Here is a 19736-nt window from a genome sequence, read left to right as displayed (position 1 = left end):
CATGATACAGATGTACTTTTTTTGAACTCATGTGACCTCCAACCTCCAGTAAGGAAACATGCATTTTGAAGTGACACTCTTTCAGAGACTTTCTTAACAAACACACTGACATTGAATTTGGAAAACTGAAAATGAAAGAGAATAAAATGTCAATATCCCAGAAGCATTTGTTTACCATGTCTATTATGTTTGTGCTATCGGTGTTTGCAGAAACCATCTTGCTTAGATGTCAACGAAACATAATACATTGTGCTTACATGGAGGAGAAAAAAATAATACCCTGTAACTATCAACGTTAACACCTTTGCTGTAGATAAGAATCAGTCAGGAATAGTGTAGATGGTGCAATAAGTCCATCCAGTAGGGGTTAAGGTGATTTATGTATATAGGCAGTAGTTTAAGTGGACATGGCAATCTACCAAATGAACAATAGGTTTCATGTACCATAGAATTGTGTTTTATACCCCACCCCATCTTTCCTATAGGTGATACTTTGACAACAGGTCTGACTGCCATGAATACTTCCTCTCGGGAAACCTTTCCGGTATTTTTATCTTCATGAAATCCTGAATACACTTTTCTAGCTCTTCCTCAATTGAGAGCTTTTCCTTTACCACTTTTTTTTTACATGTGTTGGACTCTCTGGACCCCGATGTTAAAGTTCGTAAAAGGTCACTTTTCCGACGGATTTCAGACTGCTGAAGAATCTGCACCGGTCCCTTCTTGGCTGGTCGATCTAGAGTTTGTATGTTGGGTTGGCGGGTCACAGGCCCACAGATGACTGTCTCTTGAGGAGAGCTGGCTTCAGACTGACTGTCACAGCTGGATGTAGAGAGTTCATTGCAAGATGTTCCACTTTCGCCCTCCTTGTCCCCTTTTGTGTTTTTACAGCAGCAGTCACAATGAGAAGATGGCCATCTGGACGGCCCCCCTGCAATTAATCAGAGTATAATGTAAATATCTTCTTATGTATCAATCTCCAACTTAACATTTACCACAAATAAAACACATTTTCTTGAATGTTAAACATGTCAAAGGAGATTTTGCACTTATAATTATTATTTTGCTTACCTGAAAGACACCCCTTACCTTATCTAAAAGAACTATGGGGTCTGATGTCTGTACTTCCAAATGGACCCAAACTAATAGTTCCTAATCTTACTAGGACTCAGCTAGGGTTTTGATTAAAACATATCGGAGATCTTAATTAGCTTATCTAATCATTTTAACTTGACAAGGGCTGTCTGACTGAGACCAGATTGGATTAAACATTCTCCATAGTAGTAGCCCTGGAGAATACATGGAGTGCAGGCACCAATTACAGGTGTATGTCTGATTTTAGAGAACAAACAAATTTGTATAAACCGTTACGAAAGTCATGTATGTTTAATTTTATTTTTACATTAAATATATATCAATGCTGTGCAAGTACAGTATTATCTTCATAAATATAAAACAATCCCTGCCTCATGGGTTAAAATATTAGTTTCCTAAAGGTTACGCAATCACATAAAAGGAAAAGAGCAACAGTTTTAAACACGCTGAGCTTTATAAAGGATGCAGTACCAATGTTAGGAAATTGAACATTTGTCCACAGATAAGCGAAAATGTCTGGACTATCTTATGATCATGCAGCAAATTAAATTAAAAATACTCTATACACTTTTCAAAGCCATCCACCATTCTGAATCTCAGTGGTCAAAAGATAATTTTACTCAAGAATCCACAAACTTCCAGAAAATGCTGGAAACACCAGTATAACTTTTACTACCTCTGAAATACTTATATATCTCCAAATATTCCTCAAAATGCTCCAACTCACTTATTTAATGTTCATAATTTAATGTTGCTATAGATCAAGGGTATTTAACATGTGGCCCTCCAGCTGTTGTGGAACAGGAAATACTGGGATGTGTAGTTCCACAGCAGCTGGAGGACCACATGTTGAATACCCCTGCTATAAATGTTTTTTGTGCTCTTATGCTGAAGCCATTCTTTCAACTTTTTTACTTATTGCTGAAAATACACTTTTCAAATTTGAATTCACTTTGATACTTTCAGTTGAAAATCACCACAATAAAAAGTGATAATTATCGCATAAAAAATTGAATAATAATGCATCTGTCACTAATGAACAGTACAGCCATGGGTGTATTAACCTCCGGGGCAGCGCATCTTACTGTACCTTGTGCCAGCAAGCAGGTCCTTCCTCTATGCCACCATCTTCCCAGTGATATTTGGGAAGATGGCACACACGTGCACAAGAGTCTTTGCTTTTACTGCACAGAACCATCTTCCCGAAGATGTCTGATGTCACTGGGAAGATGGCAGCGCAGAGGAGGAAGGCCCCATTTGCCGGCACAAGGCAAGTATACTGCGGGTGCAGCGCACATCCTGTACCCATTATAAATATGAGTATGAGTACAGCTACTCACATAATAGCCCCATGATTCACCTGTGCCTTCAAACTCACATACTCTAGTCTTACATGGTAACAGTGATGACACTGGTGATGAGTCCAACTGACTGTGATATACAGTACAATATTTCAGAGCCCAGTGAGAGAGTCCAACAAACTCTTTAGCTCCAAAAGTATTAAATCTACCTACCTTAAATACATCGCAGGGAGACCTTAACATACTGTACTGTATATAGCTCACATATGCAACCACAAAAAAATTAATATGATGTTTACTATATGGCACTTATTGTTTTGCGTAAAAACTGCATATCCAGTGTACTCCTTATAAACATTATGCCACACAGTTGTAGTGCCTCTTATAAAACATTATGCCATGCAGTAGTAGTGCCCTTATATATTATTCCCTAACAGTAGTAGTGTCCCTTATACATTATACCCCACAGTAATGCCCCTTACACATTTTGCCACACACAGTAATGCCCCTTATAACACAATATGCCCCACAGTAATGCCACACACAGTATTGCCTCTTACGTAGGCTATTTTTCCATCCCAACCCCTTTCCAGCAACTCTCTCTGTGTCCCTCTGGGAGCATCTAACCTCCCCCTTGTGCCCGTCCACAGCCTCTATTCTTGTGTGCCCTGGTGAATTTGGTGCCGGGCCACCAGCACCTGTATGCAGCCGCAGCCATGGGAAAACAGCCCCGATGTAATTTTTAATCAGGCACCGGTCACGAGCTAATCGGAACTCGTGGACCAGCAGCTGCTGCTGATTGGCTGCTGTTCCGCAAATTCCTATTGGCTCCCGACTGGCGCCTGATTAAAAATTATATTGGCGCTGTTCCTCAAAAGCTGCCACGGCTGCATGCAGGTGCTGATGGCCCCCTGAATAAACCTTGTTGGATATCCATGCTTGCAGACTTCACAATTATTTTACTTTAATCTGTTGCACACTATGGGACTCATATAGACTTAGACGTAACAAAAACGAACACACATACGACTGTATGCAGATTTTGACGTATGTTTCACTGCATGTAATTGGAGACACATACTCATATACTGTAATTGTTACTCCTGGAGTAAATTTTGGAAATGTGCTGGTGCAACTCACATGCCCAACTCAACATACTGTATGCAAGGAAGTGCGTTTTTTCATGTATGTGTCTTTTCCAACTTATGTTTAGTGTTCACATGTTTGCTCTTCTGATACTGTATGGGTATTCTATACTATGTCATCTGCGTTTTGATGTATGAGTTAATTAAACAAAGTTGTACTGCACAGCACAGTAGATACTAATTGCATTATAAAAGTGGGCAGAACTAGCCTAGTGATTACATACAGTCTGAAATAAAGAACCAACCAATCAGCTTCTAATTGTCATTGTATAGGCTGTGCTAGAAAAATTACACAGACGCTTATTATTTGGTACTTTTTATCTCTCCCTATGTTATCGCTCTCCAAGACTTCATACATCTCCTCCAATGTCTTTACACAGCTGAAGGTCCCTATTCACTGGTCCTGATTCCAACTACTGTATTTATAAACAGGACACCCTCTTGACTCCAATTGAAAATTGTGGGTCCTCTAAACTGTATGTCTCAGGGGACAGACTGTCTGTCCCCTACTGGCCCATGGACTGGTACAGCAACTTATCTCTTCTGCTTCCAACAGGAAACTCAACAGCTCCACCCTGATCTCTATACTGAGCTATAGATTCCTACACATTTTAATAAGTTATCAAAGAGGTACCCTGGCGCCTACTCTACTCCTGTGTTAAATAAATATAATGATGTACCAGCTGCCAAATTAAATCAAAGAGTGGATATTGCCGCTACCAGTGAGTATTATAAAGGACTCTCTCCTGCCAATATCTCCAGCCTTATATAAATTAAGCTATTTTATGGATTTCCATATACTGTAGCTGAACTGTGACTCTGCCCGCTCATACTGTAACTGCTGGTAACCTATTATTTCCTTTTACTCTATAAGGAGGACTGACTCTTAAGTTATCATTTGACATTGTGACTTCATGTTGTGCTCATTATCAGAGTTTCTATTTTATACTAGTGATTTAGTACTGAGATTGCACTCTTTTTATACTATGTATCTAAGTATACTATATGTTCTGAAGTTTTATTGTTTGTAATGTGATTTACTTTTATTTTATACTCCCGGGAACTTATGGTATATTTATTTGGTTATCAGTAATTTTTATTATTAGCATATCCATTGGTCAATATATTCTATTTAATAAATTCATTTTGAGTTTACTAACTTTTATGTGTAATAAATTATGTTTTAAGCACCTCTGCAATAACTTTATTTTGGGACTTTTTAATTAGTGCTGGGCAAGATAACAAATAGGTTGCAAACACTACTTATCCTATAACTCTCGTCCTATTTACAATCATTTGCAATCCATACTTGATCATAAATCATATAACTCTGCGAGACATTGACAGATGTAATTCTGTGGGTACAACACACTGGAAAAGCAAGGCTTGTGATGAAATGTCACCTTATGGAGGAGGGAGCCTACCAGTCTGCATATACTCAGGCCAGGAACATTTATAGACCCAATGTTACACTTCTTCTATAAACAGACCTGAAAAATCAATATTAGTTAAATTGAAAGTTATTTAATTCTTGCCTGAGGAAAAACTATTGAGTGACACTTTGTAAAACCGTCTGTGTGAATTTGCAAGAAACTTATACACGAGGAATATTGATTTCTGCTTGTATTGGCTAGTTTCTGAAGTGCTTGCCCTTTTCATGTTATTTCTGCCTGGTTTACCTTTCTCATCAAATAAAATAAACCTATTACAGTATCTTTGTTAAAACAAAATCTCTGTTATTTGATAGATTTGTTAAAAGAAAATCTGTTACTTGATACAGTAAATACGTTTTGCGATATGAGATTTGCAAACACATCAGAAGAAAATGTTTATTTAATCTTTAGAACAGTTCAGTTACAGTAAATGGCGTTTTATACTTGAACACTACAAGGGGTAATCAGAATATATAATCTTAACCTCACAGGGGTATATTTACTAAATATCAGGTTTTAGACCCAATCATTTCTTATCACCGCGATTCATGGCAATAAGAATTTATAGGTCGCTCAGATCAACTATTAAACACCTGCAGGTACAGGAGCTCTGAAAGGAGCCCATCCCTTCAATATGTAAAAAGTGAAATGATAAATCTGACAGCTTCGCAGACCCCATAGAACCTATAGGAGCTGCAGCTGCTGGCGGAAATGGAGTGTCCACAGCAGATATAGGGGTCTATTTACTAAGCAGTGTTAGGAGACAGAGTAAAAAGTGATAAGAAAGTGATAAGGTGCCAGCCAATCAGCTCCCAACTGCCATCTCACAGGCTGTGTTTGAAAAATGACAGTTGGGAGCTGATTGGCTGGCACCTTATCACTTTTCACACTGTCTCCTAACACTGCTTAGTAAATAGACCCCATGGATAGATATCTTCTACGTTCCCTCCTTCATATAAGTGCTTTCAGGGGATATGCCACAGACATTATTTGATAACTATGCCCCATAAAGAGGTGCCTTTGGCATAATGATCATCCTGTATTACTGGAGCCGCAGCCTCAGATCACTATGTGTTATCAGCAGGGCCGTAGCTAGGGTAGTGCTGTCGGTGCCATCGCACAGGGCACCACAGGTCAGGGGGTGCTGTTTGGGCCTGTCAAATTTCTGTTTATTATAATTTTTGCTTGTAGCTTCCTCTTATTTCATCCTCAGCATCTCATGGCCTCTCCTATCTCTTCCCTGGCCCTTCCCCATGAAGCCATGTCCCTTTGAAAAATGAGAGGGGCACCAATGCTCTTTCTGGCACAGGGCACCAAAAAGTCTAGTTACGGCTCTGGTTATCAGGTACCTTGCTCTTTACACTCAGTCTGTGACCAACCATTTGCCCACATTCCCTTATCATATACAGCCCTCACACAACCACATGAGAGGACAAGCTCACTGCCACTTACAAAACAAGCAGACTCCTCTCCTGTAATACTCTGCGACGTTGATAACATTCTGATGATGTGATTGGCTACAGGTTGTAAAAACTCATCATTACATGGGACTGATTGAATCTGATAATGTTTCTCTCACCTTTCACACTTGAAAAACAAATTCTGTTTCTGGACACTGGTTTAGGTCTACAATCCACTGTACAATTGCAAGATATAGCTTTTATGTGTTAATATTAAATGTACAATTTGCATATATGAATGAAACACATTTATCTTAGACAAATGCCATGCATGATTGGTATGCTCATCAGCATGCACAACTCTATCTACAGCAGCACAGTAAATGTAATACTTCTCAATTTACTATATAACAGTAATTGCAGTAGTAGTTATTGCATCACTACACAGGAAAGGAGATTCATAATAATTCATATCTCTTCATGCTGGCTAATAAACCCTTATTCTATACACTCTTATTTTTTCTCATATATTAAAATTCCCTCCTCAGTCAGGTACCAAAAATAGAAGCGTTTAAATGCAGTTTTCTATGTTAATATATTCTAACTCAGTAATTGCTTTAATATATCATATATACATACTGTTCAATCTGTGAAAGCACTGCATTCTGGGAGTTTAGAGCTATAAAACTGATCTCAGGCGGTAGTAGCCAATCAGGTGGTAGCGTTCATTAAGATAGACCTACTTATGGAACAAACCCTTTCATTTATTTATTTTGTATTTGTTAATCATGAAGCTATATTTTTGCAATGTAAAAACTTTGGAAAGCATACTGTACATCTGAGGGCACTCTTATAAGAATTAGTGGTCTATTTACTAAGCAGTGTTAGGAGACAGAGTGAAAAGTGATAAGAAAGTGATAAGGTGCCAGCCAATCAGCTCCCAACTGTCATTTTTCAAACACAGCCTGTGAGTTGACAGTTGGGATCTGATTGGCTGGCTACTTATCACTTTCTTATAACTTTTCACTCTGTCTCTTAACACTGCTTAGTAAATAAACCCTTTATACTTGAAAAGTGGGAATAATGCTGAATCAGGCCCACTGATAATTGTAAATTCCATTGTCTTTGTCTTGGCATGGAAAGCTAACTACTTTCTGATGGATTATGGTTTACAGAGATTATGGCATCCTGTATCTGTGTGCTCATTTTTTGATGTTTGCATTATTTCCGATTAAACAAAATGAATTCACAATGTAATGTTTTTAATCAGCCTTTTCCATAGCTGGTGTAATCCACTGCATTTGAATAGAGTGGATATATACTGTACCTATAAAAAATGATTGTGATATATTGTCTTTGGGCAATCTAGTGATTGTTTTCAGCAATGTAAAATGTAAATAGTCTATTTAAGCAATGTACAGTATGGGGTATTTACTAAAGTGCAGGTTTTTAGAAATGGAAATATTGCCCATAACAACCAATCAGATTCTACATGACATTTATTATAGCACCTTCTAGAAGATAATAGCTAGAATGTGATTGGTTAGTAAGGGCAACATCTCCACTACTAAAAAAACGCACTTTAGTAAGTATTGCCCTATGAGTCAAAATTGTTCTAAATCACAAAATAAATAACAAGGAATTCTTTGTCCCAACTCTTTAACCCATGAAGCAGATTTTTTTAGGGATTGCCATCAATATGAAAACAAATGTGAATACTTTAGACATGCTTAAAATTCTATGACCTTTCATTCTCATGGGTCCACTGAAATAAATTGGTACACGGAATGCCGATGTCTAGGTAGTTATCTATTACAAGCCAGATTAATGCAAAACAATGTTATCATTATTACCCCACAATTACCCTGCCACAGTTATTGCATCAATAGAGATTCATAGGTATCTAAGAAAGTGAATATTTAATTTAACACTTTAAATATGCTGCATATTGAATACTAACTACAGTTTGATTAATATAAGCACAGTTGAAGCTTTCGAAATACACATCATTGTCAAGTGTTGACAATTGAAGTGAGCACTCAATTAAAAACTTCAGAATCTCTACTGATGAGGGGGAAACAATGTTATGTGGTCAGCTATTGGGACAAGGAAGAAACAAATCATTTTGAATTAACCCTTCTGACAACTGCAGATGATTCCAAACGTAATTATCGGGGAATTGTGTCAAACCTTCTAGAGATTGGTTACTATGAGAAACTTCTCCAATCAGCTTCAAGCTAGCAATTATCAAGTACAGTATATAAAATTAAAGGTAGAAGCTGTTTGGTCTCCACTCTTTAGAAGGTTTGACACATTTCCTCTTATATTTCATAACTACAACTAATGGAAATCTTTATAAATGGAACTTATCCCATTCATTTCTTTTTTCATCACAACGATACTGAACTAATTTAAGAGTCAGTGATAGTGAGTTTATTTATGTTGATTTGCAAGATGATTTAAGACACTTTTTTATATTTTCACATTATATTTTAAACAATATTATACAAAGAAGAGCCTTGAAGAACTACATTAGAACCTTGTGAATAATTGGATTATAGGAGAAAACTGAGCCAGTGGAGATGGCATAATACTCCATTTGATCCAAACTTACAGGAACACATCCTTATCATTGATTCACCTGATAATAGAGGATATTGAGTCAGAGCAGAACTGGCTGGTGTCATAGCACCTAAAGACCACAGCCGAGGAGATTAATGGAAGCTTCCCAAATGGCTTCCAAAGACAGATATACTGTACAATACAAGATAATCTCTAGCGCTAACTTTAGTGTATATAAATGTAACTTTGCATAAACCCCTTAAAGGTGGATAAATAATAATAATATGATGAGGACTTTACCTGTCTAATCAACAACCTCCTTCTCTGCTCACCTTACTTGAGCTGGGCACACAAGAAAATGAGAATTGTCCACTACAATAGTTTAGGTGTGAAAGACGTTTCACACAGAATATAAGATATAAATAATTACTGGCACTCAATTCCTATACCAGACAAAACAAAATAAAATACATTTCACTAGGCTGTTGGCACTAAAAAGTCCGATAATATGAACACTTAAAAATGCGAATCTATTGAAATAAAAAATACAAGCAAAGAATAAAAACAAAATGAGTCTCACTTATTTGACATCTTTCACGGTTTCTATTCCCCTTATTAATCTCTCCCTCCCACCTTCTGTAAATGTAGTAAAGTTCTGGACATCGGAGAAGCCACATGTGTCAGAGCGGGAAAAGACACACAGAATGTGTTGGGTACGGGATTCTGGCGCTTGGAATCCCGACCGTCATAATCCCGACAGGGTTAGGATATCGACACCTGTCGATAGGTATCCTAACCCTTCTCCTCTCCCTACCCCTAATCCTAAACCTCCCTCCCCGGTGCCTAAAAATCTAATCTACCCCCTAGTGCCTACACCTAACCTCCCCCTCCCTGCACCCTAAGCCTAATCCTCCCCCTAGTGCCTTACCCTACTGTCCTCCTAACCCCACTACTTACCTTTGGGATGCCGGCGGTCGGGATGTTGCACCGGTATTCTAAGCACCAACATTCCACTTGCCGGGATTATGACTGCATCTCCGCAGAATGCGTCTAAACAGCACCATGCAAGTGACTAAGGGGGAGATGTATCAAGCAGTGTAAAAAGTGGACAAGTGAACAAGTAAGAAAGTTACCCATAGCAACCAGTCAGCATCTACCTATCATTTTATAGAATGTACTTCATAAATGCTGCCTCAAAGCTGACTGGTTGCTATTGGCAACTCCCCCTGTACTACATTTTCAGCAGAGCAGAGGGGAAGTGAGTTATTATCTCAGTAAGAAAGCACAGCCACAGGCACTCTGGCAAAAATAGCAAGTGACTGTCTTGTTAAGCTTCCTATCATTACAATTTCTATTGTCTGTCTGTATAAACAAGATACTGATGGTCATGGTGTGACCTCACTAAGCTTCAGCCAACAAACTCAACTTACAATTTAGCTCAAGACTATTGACTTCAATGGGGCTAAGCGTAACACAATTCTAAAAGCATTACCAAAAGAGAGCAGGGATTTTGTGTACTGTGTGATTATATATATTAAAGAGCAGAAGTTTGTATTAATATATAGAACTATATAAACAATATTTGATAGACTGAGGCATAACTAGGGTGTTCGGCACCCAGGGCATAGGAAAATGCAGGGGGGGTTCTGGTTGCTTGGAATCCCCTCTCCCCAGTCCACACCATGTGCAGAATAGAATTTTACTAGTGCTTCATGTTCTCAGTATCACAAATTAAATAATTAGCAGCACTTGTGGATCTTTTAACATGCGTCAGCCATGTGCACCTGTGCACCAACTAGAAAATCTGGAAAACATGCACTGTTAGGGGTGCAATGCTATAGACCATCAATAGGGTTAATTATCAATACTGTATAATAATACACTATCCAGTGCATAAGGAGACATGGCAGACTCTCGGATTTGCCGCAATGCTCTGGAATTGTGGCCACATCTGAAATAAAAACATTCAGCTCAGCCAGGATACCCCTACTGCCACTTACTGTGATTGCTGGTCCTGTATATACTGGAATTATGACCACAATACACTTTACTTCACTTTACGGTAGAAAGAAAACAACAAACGTCTAGCCCCCATTTAGGGCACTGACTCACTTCTTCGCCCCTCACTACCTTTGGGCAGCTAGTCTGCAAATAAAGTCTCTGCCTGCTTCTCTGCAGGTCTATTGCTGGCTCCAGCCTGGCTTGGCTGCCACAGCTACACAAAACATAGACAGTCTTGGTGGCCTTCCCTGTCTCTTACAGGTATAGGCTCTGGCTTCCTTAGCCTGCAGCTTAGCTGCTTCAATGTCCTTCAATGTACAGTCTGTGTTTTTCAGTCCTCCCTGCCTCATGAAGGTCTGGACTCAGACCCCCTGGCTCCCAATGGCTTCCAGGCACACTGGGCTCTGTAGCTGCCAGACCTCCATGGACTGATTCCACATGCAGCCTGACTGTAGGTCTGCCTCGTTAGCCCTCACCTGAGCTCTCTCCACATGGCAGCCCCTAGTTGTGGAAAACTTAATTTTTGTACTCTGTGTGGGCAGATCCTTCCAGCCCCACACAGAATCCATGGCTCACTATTGCCATCTCTGGTGATCCTGTCACAGTAATTAATGCCCCTTATACACATTATGCCACACTGTAGTCAATGCCCTTATACACATTATGCCACACTGTAGTTAATGCCCCTTATACACATTATGCCACACTGTAGTCAATGCCCCTTATAAACATGATGCCAAACTGTAGCCAATGGTCCTTATACACATTATGCCACACTGCAGTCAATGCCCATTATACACATTATGCCACACTGTAGGCAATGCCTCTTATACATATTTTGCCACACTGTAGTCAATGCCGCTTATAAACATGATGCCAAACTGTAGTCAGTTGTCCTTATACACATTATGCTACACTGTAGTCAATGCCCATTATACACATTATATCACACTGTAGGCAATGCCCCTTATACACATTATGCCACAGTGTAGTGCCAACTTATGTGACCTGGGCCTGGGAGAGGCTGCAGTGGGAAGCCTCAATTTCTTTCTTCTGCTGCCTATTCTTCTCCAGCCGGGCATCTTCTTTCTTGACCGCTTTGTATTCTGGCTCTTCTGCGGCTGCCAGAGCTCTCCACAGAATGTACTCTTCTTTGTTCCTCCAGCATTGAACTCCCTCCACTGCTCAGCAGTGTCTGATGTCAGACGCCACAAGCACACTATTGGCTCAACTTGGAAACCCCTGATTGGCTGCCGGTCCACAAGCCGCTCTTGGCATGCATCCGGCGCCAAATTCAAATAGCCACTGTGCGCCAAATTTAAATAGAGGTGGCATCATGGCTGCTGGGCTGCGAGCTTCACTCAGCTCATGTCTGGCACCAAGTTTCACCAGCAGCTACTTGGCTGGCACTGGGAGCAGACACCTGCTAGCAGCACTGACTGCCACTATCTGCCACCACTGCTACACTTCCGGCGCTGGGTTCTGACATTTGATCCCAGTGCCAGCATCTGTACTGCCTTGGCCGGTGTCGCCCTCCTCTGCTGGGCCTGACACGGCTCCCAGGGCATGTGCCCCACTCACCCTGCACTAGATACGACACTTTTGAGATATGTCAATATTGATCCACAATGTGAAATGTACAGCATAACACTTTGCTTAATTTGTATATAATCTCAATCTAAAATAAGACCCATCCAATGCTGTATAAAGCATTTAAGATTATTCTACGTAATAATTATACAGAGTAATATATTTTTGGAATATTCACTTAAAATTATTTATTGTCTAAATGGGACTCTCATAATTATAATTACAGCAATGGTACTGTTTTCTTAATATTATTATATCTAGACATTTCAACCAGGACCCCTACAAGTGTAAGCCACGCCCCTGGCTTATCCCGTCATTGCAAACTCAGTACAAAGTAGAAAATAAAGTGTTATATATTATATAGTAGACATTCCCTGCTAGAAAATGACAGTACTTATTTTAAAACATTTTGAAAGAGAAACTCAGATGGAAAATGGAGTAAAATGTGTAAACATTGTCAATGCTTTTGACACATCAGAAAGGTGTGAGAGCGTGCTAGGAAAACCTTCATGATTAAGTCTCCAGGTGGTAGCAAATTTCTCTTAAGTAACTTGTACCATTCTAAGAACCGGAGCAGCGTGAAAACTGAATCCCCACAGCATCATCATTATAAAGGCTACATCTTGCCAGCTTGATGAGTCCATTAGGGAGACTTCCGTACACCAAGAGCATACAAAGCAATAAGCAAGGAACAGTAAATTGCCTTTAACTTTTAACAGATATGGAAAAAAAAGAAATAATGAGTTTTTATCAAACCATTATAAAAAAAAGACAGTATAAAAAGAAAAGGCAGATTTTCCAGTAAATGCATGTACAGTACAAAAACCCTCTAACATTTTGATTGACTGTCTAAATCTTTCAACTTCTCACATATAAAATACATAAACATCTCCTGTGTCAGGCATTCAACTTTTTAAACTTGAAAATAACTTTAACCAAAGATAAGTCTACATCAGTATAGTAACTTCTAATAAATGAAAATATCTCTTCTATGTGTTTCAGGATAAATCAAATTTCCAGTCTCCTGTAGCACTAGATTACAAAATTACCTGAAAGACCAAAATCAGGTTTTATAACCAACTAATTTCTGAAGGCATCTAATTAAATTTTACATTACAGATATTCATACTGGTGCACTCTAAACAGGATGGGTACAGGATGCCAGTGGTCAAAGTCCTGATGCTGGCATACCGACATGATTAGGATACAGACACCTGTCGGTAGGTATCATAACCCTTCTCTCCCTACCCCTAAACCTCCCTCCCCGGTGCCTAAACCTAACACCCCCATAAACAATTTCCCCCTACATGCCCTTGGCATTTTCCTGACTACCATCTCCATGATCCAGAGATTCTAAAGGCTCTTACGGATTCTCTTACGCTATATACTCAGACCAACTCGCCTTTGGACACTTCAGTTTTTACATATTGGTGTGCCCTGAAGGCGGTACTTCACGGCACCTCTATCCAAAAAAGGTGCTCATCTTAAAGCTCGCTCCCGTAAATCACAAATCGATTTGGAGTCTTCCCTTCGATCCTTGGAATCTCAGAATCAGGCCCACCCTACTAGGTTGTTACGTAAACAACTGCAAGAGGTCCAACAGCAGCTTCAGAAACTGTTTATGCTCCGCATGCACTCAGCCCTTACTCGATTACGTCACAAGTTCTATACTGCCGGGAATAAAGCTTCTCGCCTTTTAGCTCTTAAACTCCGCGGTCACCAAGCCAGAAATAGGGTTAAGTGTCTTCACTCCCCCTCCGGTTCCAAATGCCTTAATCCTCTTGACATTGCCAATCTGTTCTCAAAATACTATGCAAAATTGTATAACCTGTCTGAAGATCCCTCCACCCCTCAACCCACAACCCCTATTATTTCTTCTTTTCTAGATAGTTTGTCTCTTCCTACCTTAGATGCAGGTAGCCTGGCTCCTTAAACGCCCCTTGGTCACTGGAGGAGATACAATCTGTAATTAGGCAACTCACTAGGGGTAAGGCCCCGGGCCCAGATGGCTTTATTAACTCTTTTTACTCTGAATTCAGAGGTGTCCTTTCCCCAATCCTTTTACAGCTATATCTAGAGGCTTCTAAAACTGGCTCCTTTCCAGCCGAAATGGTGGAGGCACAAATTGTGACTATCCCGAAGCCGGGCAAGGACCCCTCTGACTGTAAAAACTACAGACCTATAGCACTTCTTAACACAGACATTAAAATCTATGCTAAATTAATAGCTAATCATCTGAACACACTACTTCCTCAGTTAATACACCCTGACCAGGTGTGCTTTGTTACTGAACGTCAGGCTCCCGACAATACACGTAGGGTTCTGGACCTGGTGGAATGGGCCTCACATAATAAACAACCACTTCTCCTCTTATCACTAGATGCTGAAAAAGCATTCAACAGACTCCATTGGGACTATATGCGCCAGGTGTTATACAGGTTTGGACTCCAAGGCAATATCCTTAGCTCAATCAATGCTCTTTACACTGGCCCCTCAGCCCGGATTTTTAGCAACAGCTTCCTTTCCTCACCTTTCCAGATATCTAACAGCACTAGACAGGGATGCCCTCTCTCCCCACTAATCTTTGTATTGGCTATAGAACCACTCGCCCAAATGATTCGCTCATCCACTGATTTCCCTGGTCTCTCAGTAGGTAACACTTCTCATAAATTGTGTCTCTTTGCAGATGATGTTTTATTGTTTGTGACTCAGAGACTTTGTTGATTCCCCTCCACAATATTTTAAACAACTATAGTGCTGCTTCCTATTACAAATTGAATACAACTAAAATGGAAGCGCTACCTATCAACATTCCCCCTACAATCCTTCAATCCCTGAAAGGACGTTTTCCTTTTTCTTGGAAGGACTCCTCCATATCCTACCTAGGCATTTCTAGCCCCTCCTCAAATTAGTAATGTTCACATTGTTAATTACGCCCCTCTGCTGATACAGTTGACAACTTTAACCACTGCATGGATGAATCATGAGGTCTCCTGGTTAGACCGTCTAGCGGCATTCAAGATTATGTTACTGTCCAAACTGATGTACCTGTTCCATGCTATACCGTACGCAATACCCCGTAAAATGTTACAACAAATGCGGAAACTGATGACATCTTATGTATGGAAACACAAAGCTCCTAGAATAGCTTATAACCGTATGATACACTCTAGACAACAAGGAGGCCTCAATCTCCCTGACCTACCTAGGTACCATGAAGCTGCCCTCCTTTCTCAGCTGTGTGATTGGTTTCTCCCCCCCACACTAAGCCCTGGGCGGACCTAGAACATGCCCTTTTTCAAGAATTCCCTATATCGGACCTTCTATGGTTACCTAAACAACTACGCCCACAATCCCAATTACTTCCCAAGTCTGCCCTTGATACCCTAAAGATATGGGATGTTAGGCTCCCAACTCATTTTAATTTCACTCTTCCTACTAGGACCATATCCCTCCAAGCATTAGATAATTTGTTTCCCAATCTCCACATGATTTACTGGATGCAATTAGGTATTCAGTCCCTAGCAGATTTTCTTTCCCCGTCCTCTATTTTACCGTTTTCTGATTTATGTGCCAAATTTGAATTGGGCCCATCAGCTTGGTTTAATTATCTTCAACTCCATCACTGGATAGCTCAATTTAATACCGGCCCCTCCATGCTCCAAACACCACCAGACCAAATTCTAAATAGACTATCTAGATCACCTTCCCGTGGGGCCATCTCCTTTTGGTACTTACTGTTGTCTCCTGCTGACCAGATGACCAAATCTTCTGTTCAGCTTCAATGGGAAGCTGATCTTCAATGTTCCTTTACCCTTAAACAATGGGAATCTATCCATTTAGCCTCTTTTTCCCTATCTAAATGCACTAATCACGCTGAAATGCATATTAAACTCCTAAACAGACTATATTTGACACCTACTAAACTACATGGGATGTGGCCTACGGTTTCTAAATTTTGCTGGCGTTTATGCCACTCTGAAGGTACGATTTTTCATATTTTTTGGGACTGCCCCTTTTTACGCCCTTTTTGGACAGAAGTATTTTCCCTTATACAGGACGTTTTAGGTCTCATATTGCCTCTAGATCCCTCTCTAGCACTTTTACATTGGTACCCTCTCTCTATTCCCAAATCTGCTCGTTATGTTCTTGGTCATATCTTAATATCTGCTAGGGCTACAATAGCCCAACATTGGAAGTCCCCTTCCCCCCCCCATTTGCCAAAGTTGTTACAAAAACTCAATTTCATTTCAAAATGGAGACTAGGGATGCTAGTTAGTCTAAGGCTCCGTCTTCACCTATTGTAAAGTGGTACCCATGGCATATCTATGTCACTGATGGTAGAGGTGCCCCCTCTGCGAGAATTAGCCCTCTGGACCCGTCTTCCCCTTGCAATCTAAATGCACCTCCCTCAGGAGATTCAGATGTTTAGTCTATCTATTTGCTATATTTTGTATTGTAATAATTGTTAGATATTTATGGATATCCTGTTCATACCTTATAATTTTCATTGTTATTGTGTTTTCTTTTACCCCCATGCCCCTTTCTCTTTTTTCTGTACCCCATTTTTTTCTATTTTATTCTCAATATAAATTTATTGATGGAAAAAAAAAAAAATGAACAGTTTTTTTTAACACACAGAAACATGCATGGATAGGTGCATGTTTCTGTGTTAATTCCGACCTGCTCAGGCTAGATTCACCCTATTACATATGCGATTTCTATTGATTTCTATGGGAAAAAATCTAGATGCAATTTTGCCCTTGTGAGTTTTAGTAGAGGCCAAAACATGCGATTTGGATAGTACCCGAACCCTAAAACATTTGCGAGTTGTCCAAAACATGCAATTTTGGCAAAAAAAAAAAACATTTTTTGCAAAATTGTGAGCTATTACATCTGGCCCATGATGTCTATTCTGCTATGTATCAGTAATGACATCACACAACTTTCTATCCGTCTCCATTGTCAGTAGGACATGATGTCTATCTTACCAGGTCCAAGTAATGACATCATGCAATTTCAATCTATACATCTTTTCTGTATTATCATTGTGTCACTTCCGAGCCACTATAACAATATTAAATGAAATATTTTCTATAGATTATAAATTTGCGAACAGAACCTCCTAAATCTTTATCTGTTTTGTGAGGAGCAATGGAATATGCTGGAACTTAGGGCTACCACCTTTTTATCTCAGATTCCTGGATAGTAGGCATGGCCAGAACTGCAGCAATAATACAACCATATTTTATGCCAGAGCCCTTCATGCCTTTTATTTGCCAGAGCCCCTCATGCCCCTCTAATGTCAGAGCCCATTATGCACCTTTATATGCAAAAGTCCCTCATGCCCCTGAGGGGTATGTCAGAGCCTGTCATGCTCCATTATATGACAGAACCTGTTATACCACTTTATATGCCAGAGCCCCTCATGCTCCTTTAAATTTAAACAGAGGTCAGCCCCCTCATTTGTCATAGGCCCTCATGCCACTTAAAATGCCAGAGCCCGTCATTCCATTTTAATTACCAAAACCTGTCATGCCCCTTTATTGCCAGAGCTGGTCATGCCCCTATAAATGTCAGAGCCTGTTATGCCAATGTATATGCCCTCACCCATCATATCCTTTATATGTCAAAACCCTTTCTAGCCCTTTATATGCCATAGTCTGTATATCCCTTTACATGTCAGAGCCCCTCATGCCCCTTTAAATGCCAGAGCCCGTCATGCTCTGTTATATGCCAGAGCCTGTCATACCACTTTATATGTCTGAGCCTGTAATGCCCCTTTATATATCAGAGCCCCTCATGCCCCTTTAAATGCCAGAGCCCATCATTCCATTTTAATTACCAAAGCCTGTTATGCCCCTATATATGGCAAAGTCTCATGTCCCTTTATATATCAAAACCCTTTATAGCCATTTATATGCCATAGCCTGTAATGCCCCTTTAAATTCCAAAACAGCTCAGCCCCCATATGCCAGTTCCCTTCATGCCTCTTTATATGCCAGAGACCATCTTGCCCCTTTATATGCCAGAGACTGTATTGTCTATTTATATGTCAGATCCCTACATGTCCCTATAAATAGCTAAAGAAGCTCGGCCTTTCATATGCCAGAGCCCTCTTGCACCTTTATATGACAGAGTACCACCTCATGCCACCACAGCTTACCTTGTGTTGTGATGGGGCACCTGGCCGGTAATGCTCCTCTGATAAATCCAATCTGATTCTGAAGATGGTCACAACTACAGAGGCGTTAGTGTACTATGCTCTGTCCGTGACTGCAGCCACTAGTAGACTATAGTCACAGACGGAAACGCTGGTAGCATAGGAAGCGGTCCGCGAGTGGGAGCAGAGATTAGGCTCATGAGAGGTGAGTTTGTTTTAATATTACTGGATGCTGCCAGTCCGGGATTAAGGACACAGCGGACTCCAGACAGATTCCCTGATTTCCGGATTGTCCAGAGTAATCCCGGATGGGTAGTAACCCTACTGGCTCCATATAAATAAATGTTAACATATAAATAAATTATGCATAGTATATAAAGCATTGATTTGTCCTGGGTGTATCAAAGAAAACTTTATTTAATTCTGCTGTTTTATATTTAAAATGACTTTGGAAGTTTTGCATCATAACACTTTTATTCTTTATTCCTGCAAAATGAATATACATTTTTCATTGGGTTGAAAACAAAATTCACATCTCTGTTAGAAGCTGAATACAAGAACTACTACAAATCAGAAGCTGTATTTGTTCCATCCATTAGCATTCATCTTCTACCTCACATCACCCACAGAGAATATCGTTAGAATAACTATATTAGTGTGTCTGAAAGCAGTGCTTCAGTGATTTCATTAGGCCTTGCTCTGAGCATGCAGGCACCTGGAGTATTATTTAACAAAACTTCATTTATTTAAAAGTTTGCTGATTACTATGCTAAATGCACATTTCTCTTAATTGGAGGAGTCCTCAGCATTTTTCTTCCTCTAATATCTACTCATGTTTTCCTTTGGCAGCAATAGAAAATAAGTCAGTTAATAAAAATGCACTTCTCCGTTCACTGCAAATTGCTCTACTGTGGTTTATAGAAAGCAGTAATGAGCTGCCATCTGTGTATAAATAATAATGTACAACCAATAGATATTACTGATAATGTGCTTAGAGGAAACTGGAAAGTTGAACTTTTTTGTTAAGCAACTTGACCGATGTTTTT

The 19736-nt window shown here is 39.9% G+C and overlaps 1 protein-coding gene across 1 annotated transcript in view; it reads right to left on the bottom strand.

The window, feature by feature from the left end:
* Positions 1–276: 276 nt before the first annotated feature.
* KCTD16 (potassium channel tetramerization domain containing 16) overlaps positions 277–19736 on the bottom strand; it is a 302317-nt gene continuing 282857 nt past the window's right edge. The window contains exon 3 of the mRNA XM_088443973.1: positions 277–931. Within this exon, the coding sequence (XP_088300099.1) occupies positions 480–931 (452 nt within the window). The 3' untranslated portion in view covers positions 277–479. The remainder of the gene's footprint in view (positions 932–19736) is intronic.

The sequence above is a fragment of the Taudactylus pleione genome, unplaced genomic scaffold, assembly GCF_031769625.1.
Source record: "Taudactylus pleione unplaced genomic scaffold, aTauple2 ptg000342l, whole genome shotgun sequence".
Classification (NCBI taxonomy): domain Eukaryota; kingdom Metazoa; phylum Chordata; class Amphibia; order Anura; family Myobatrachidae; genus Taudactylus; species Taudactylus pleione.
This window is presented reverse-complemented; position numbering and strand designations above follow the sequence as displayed.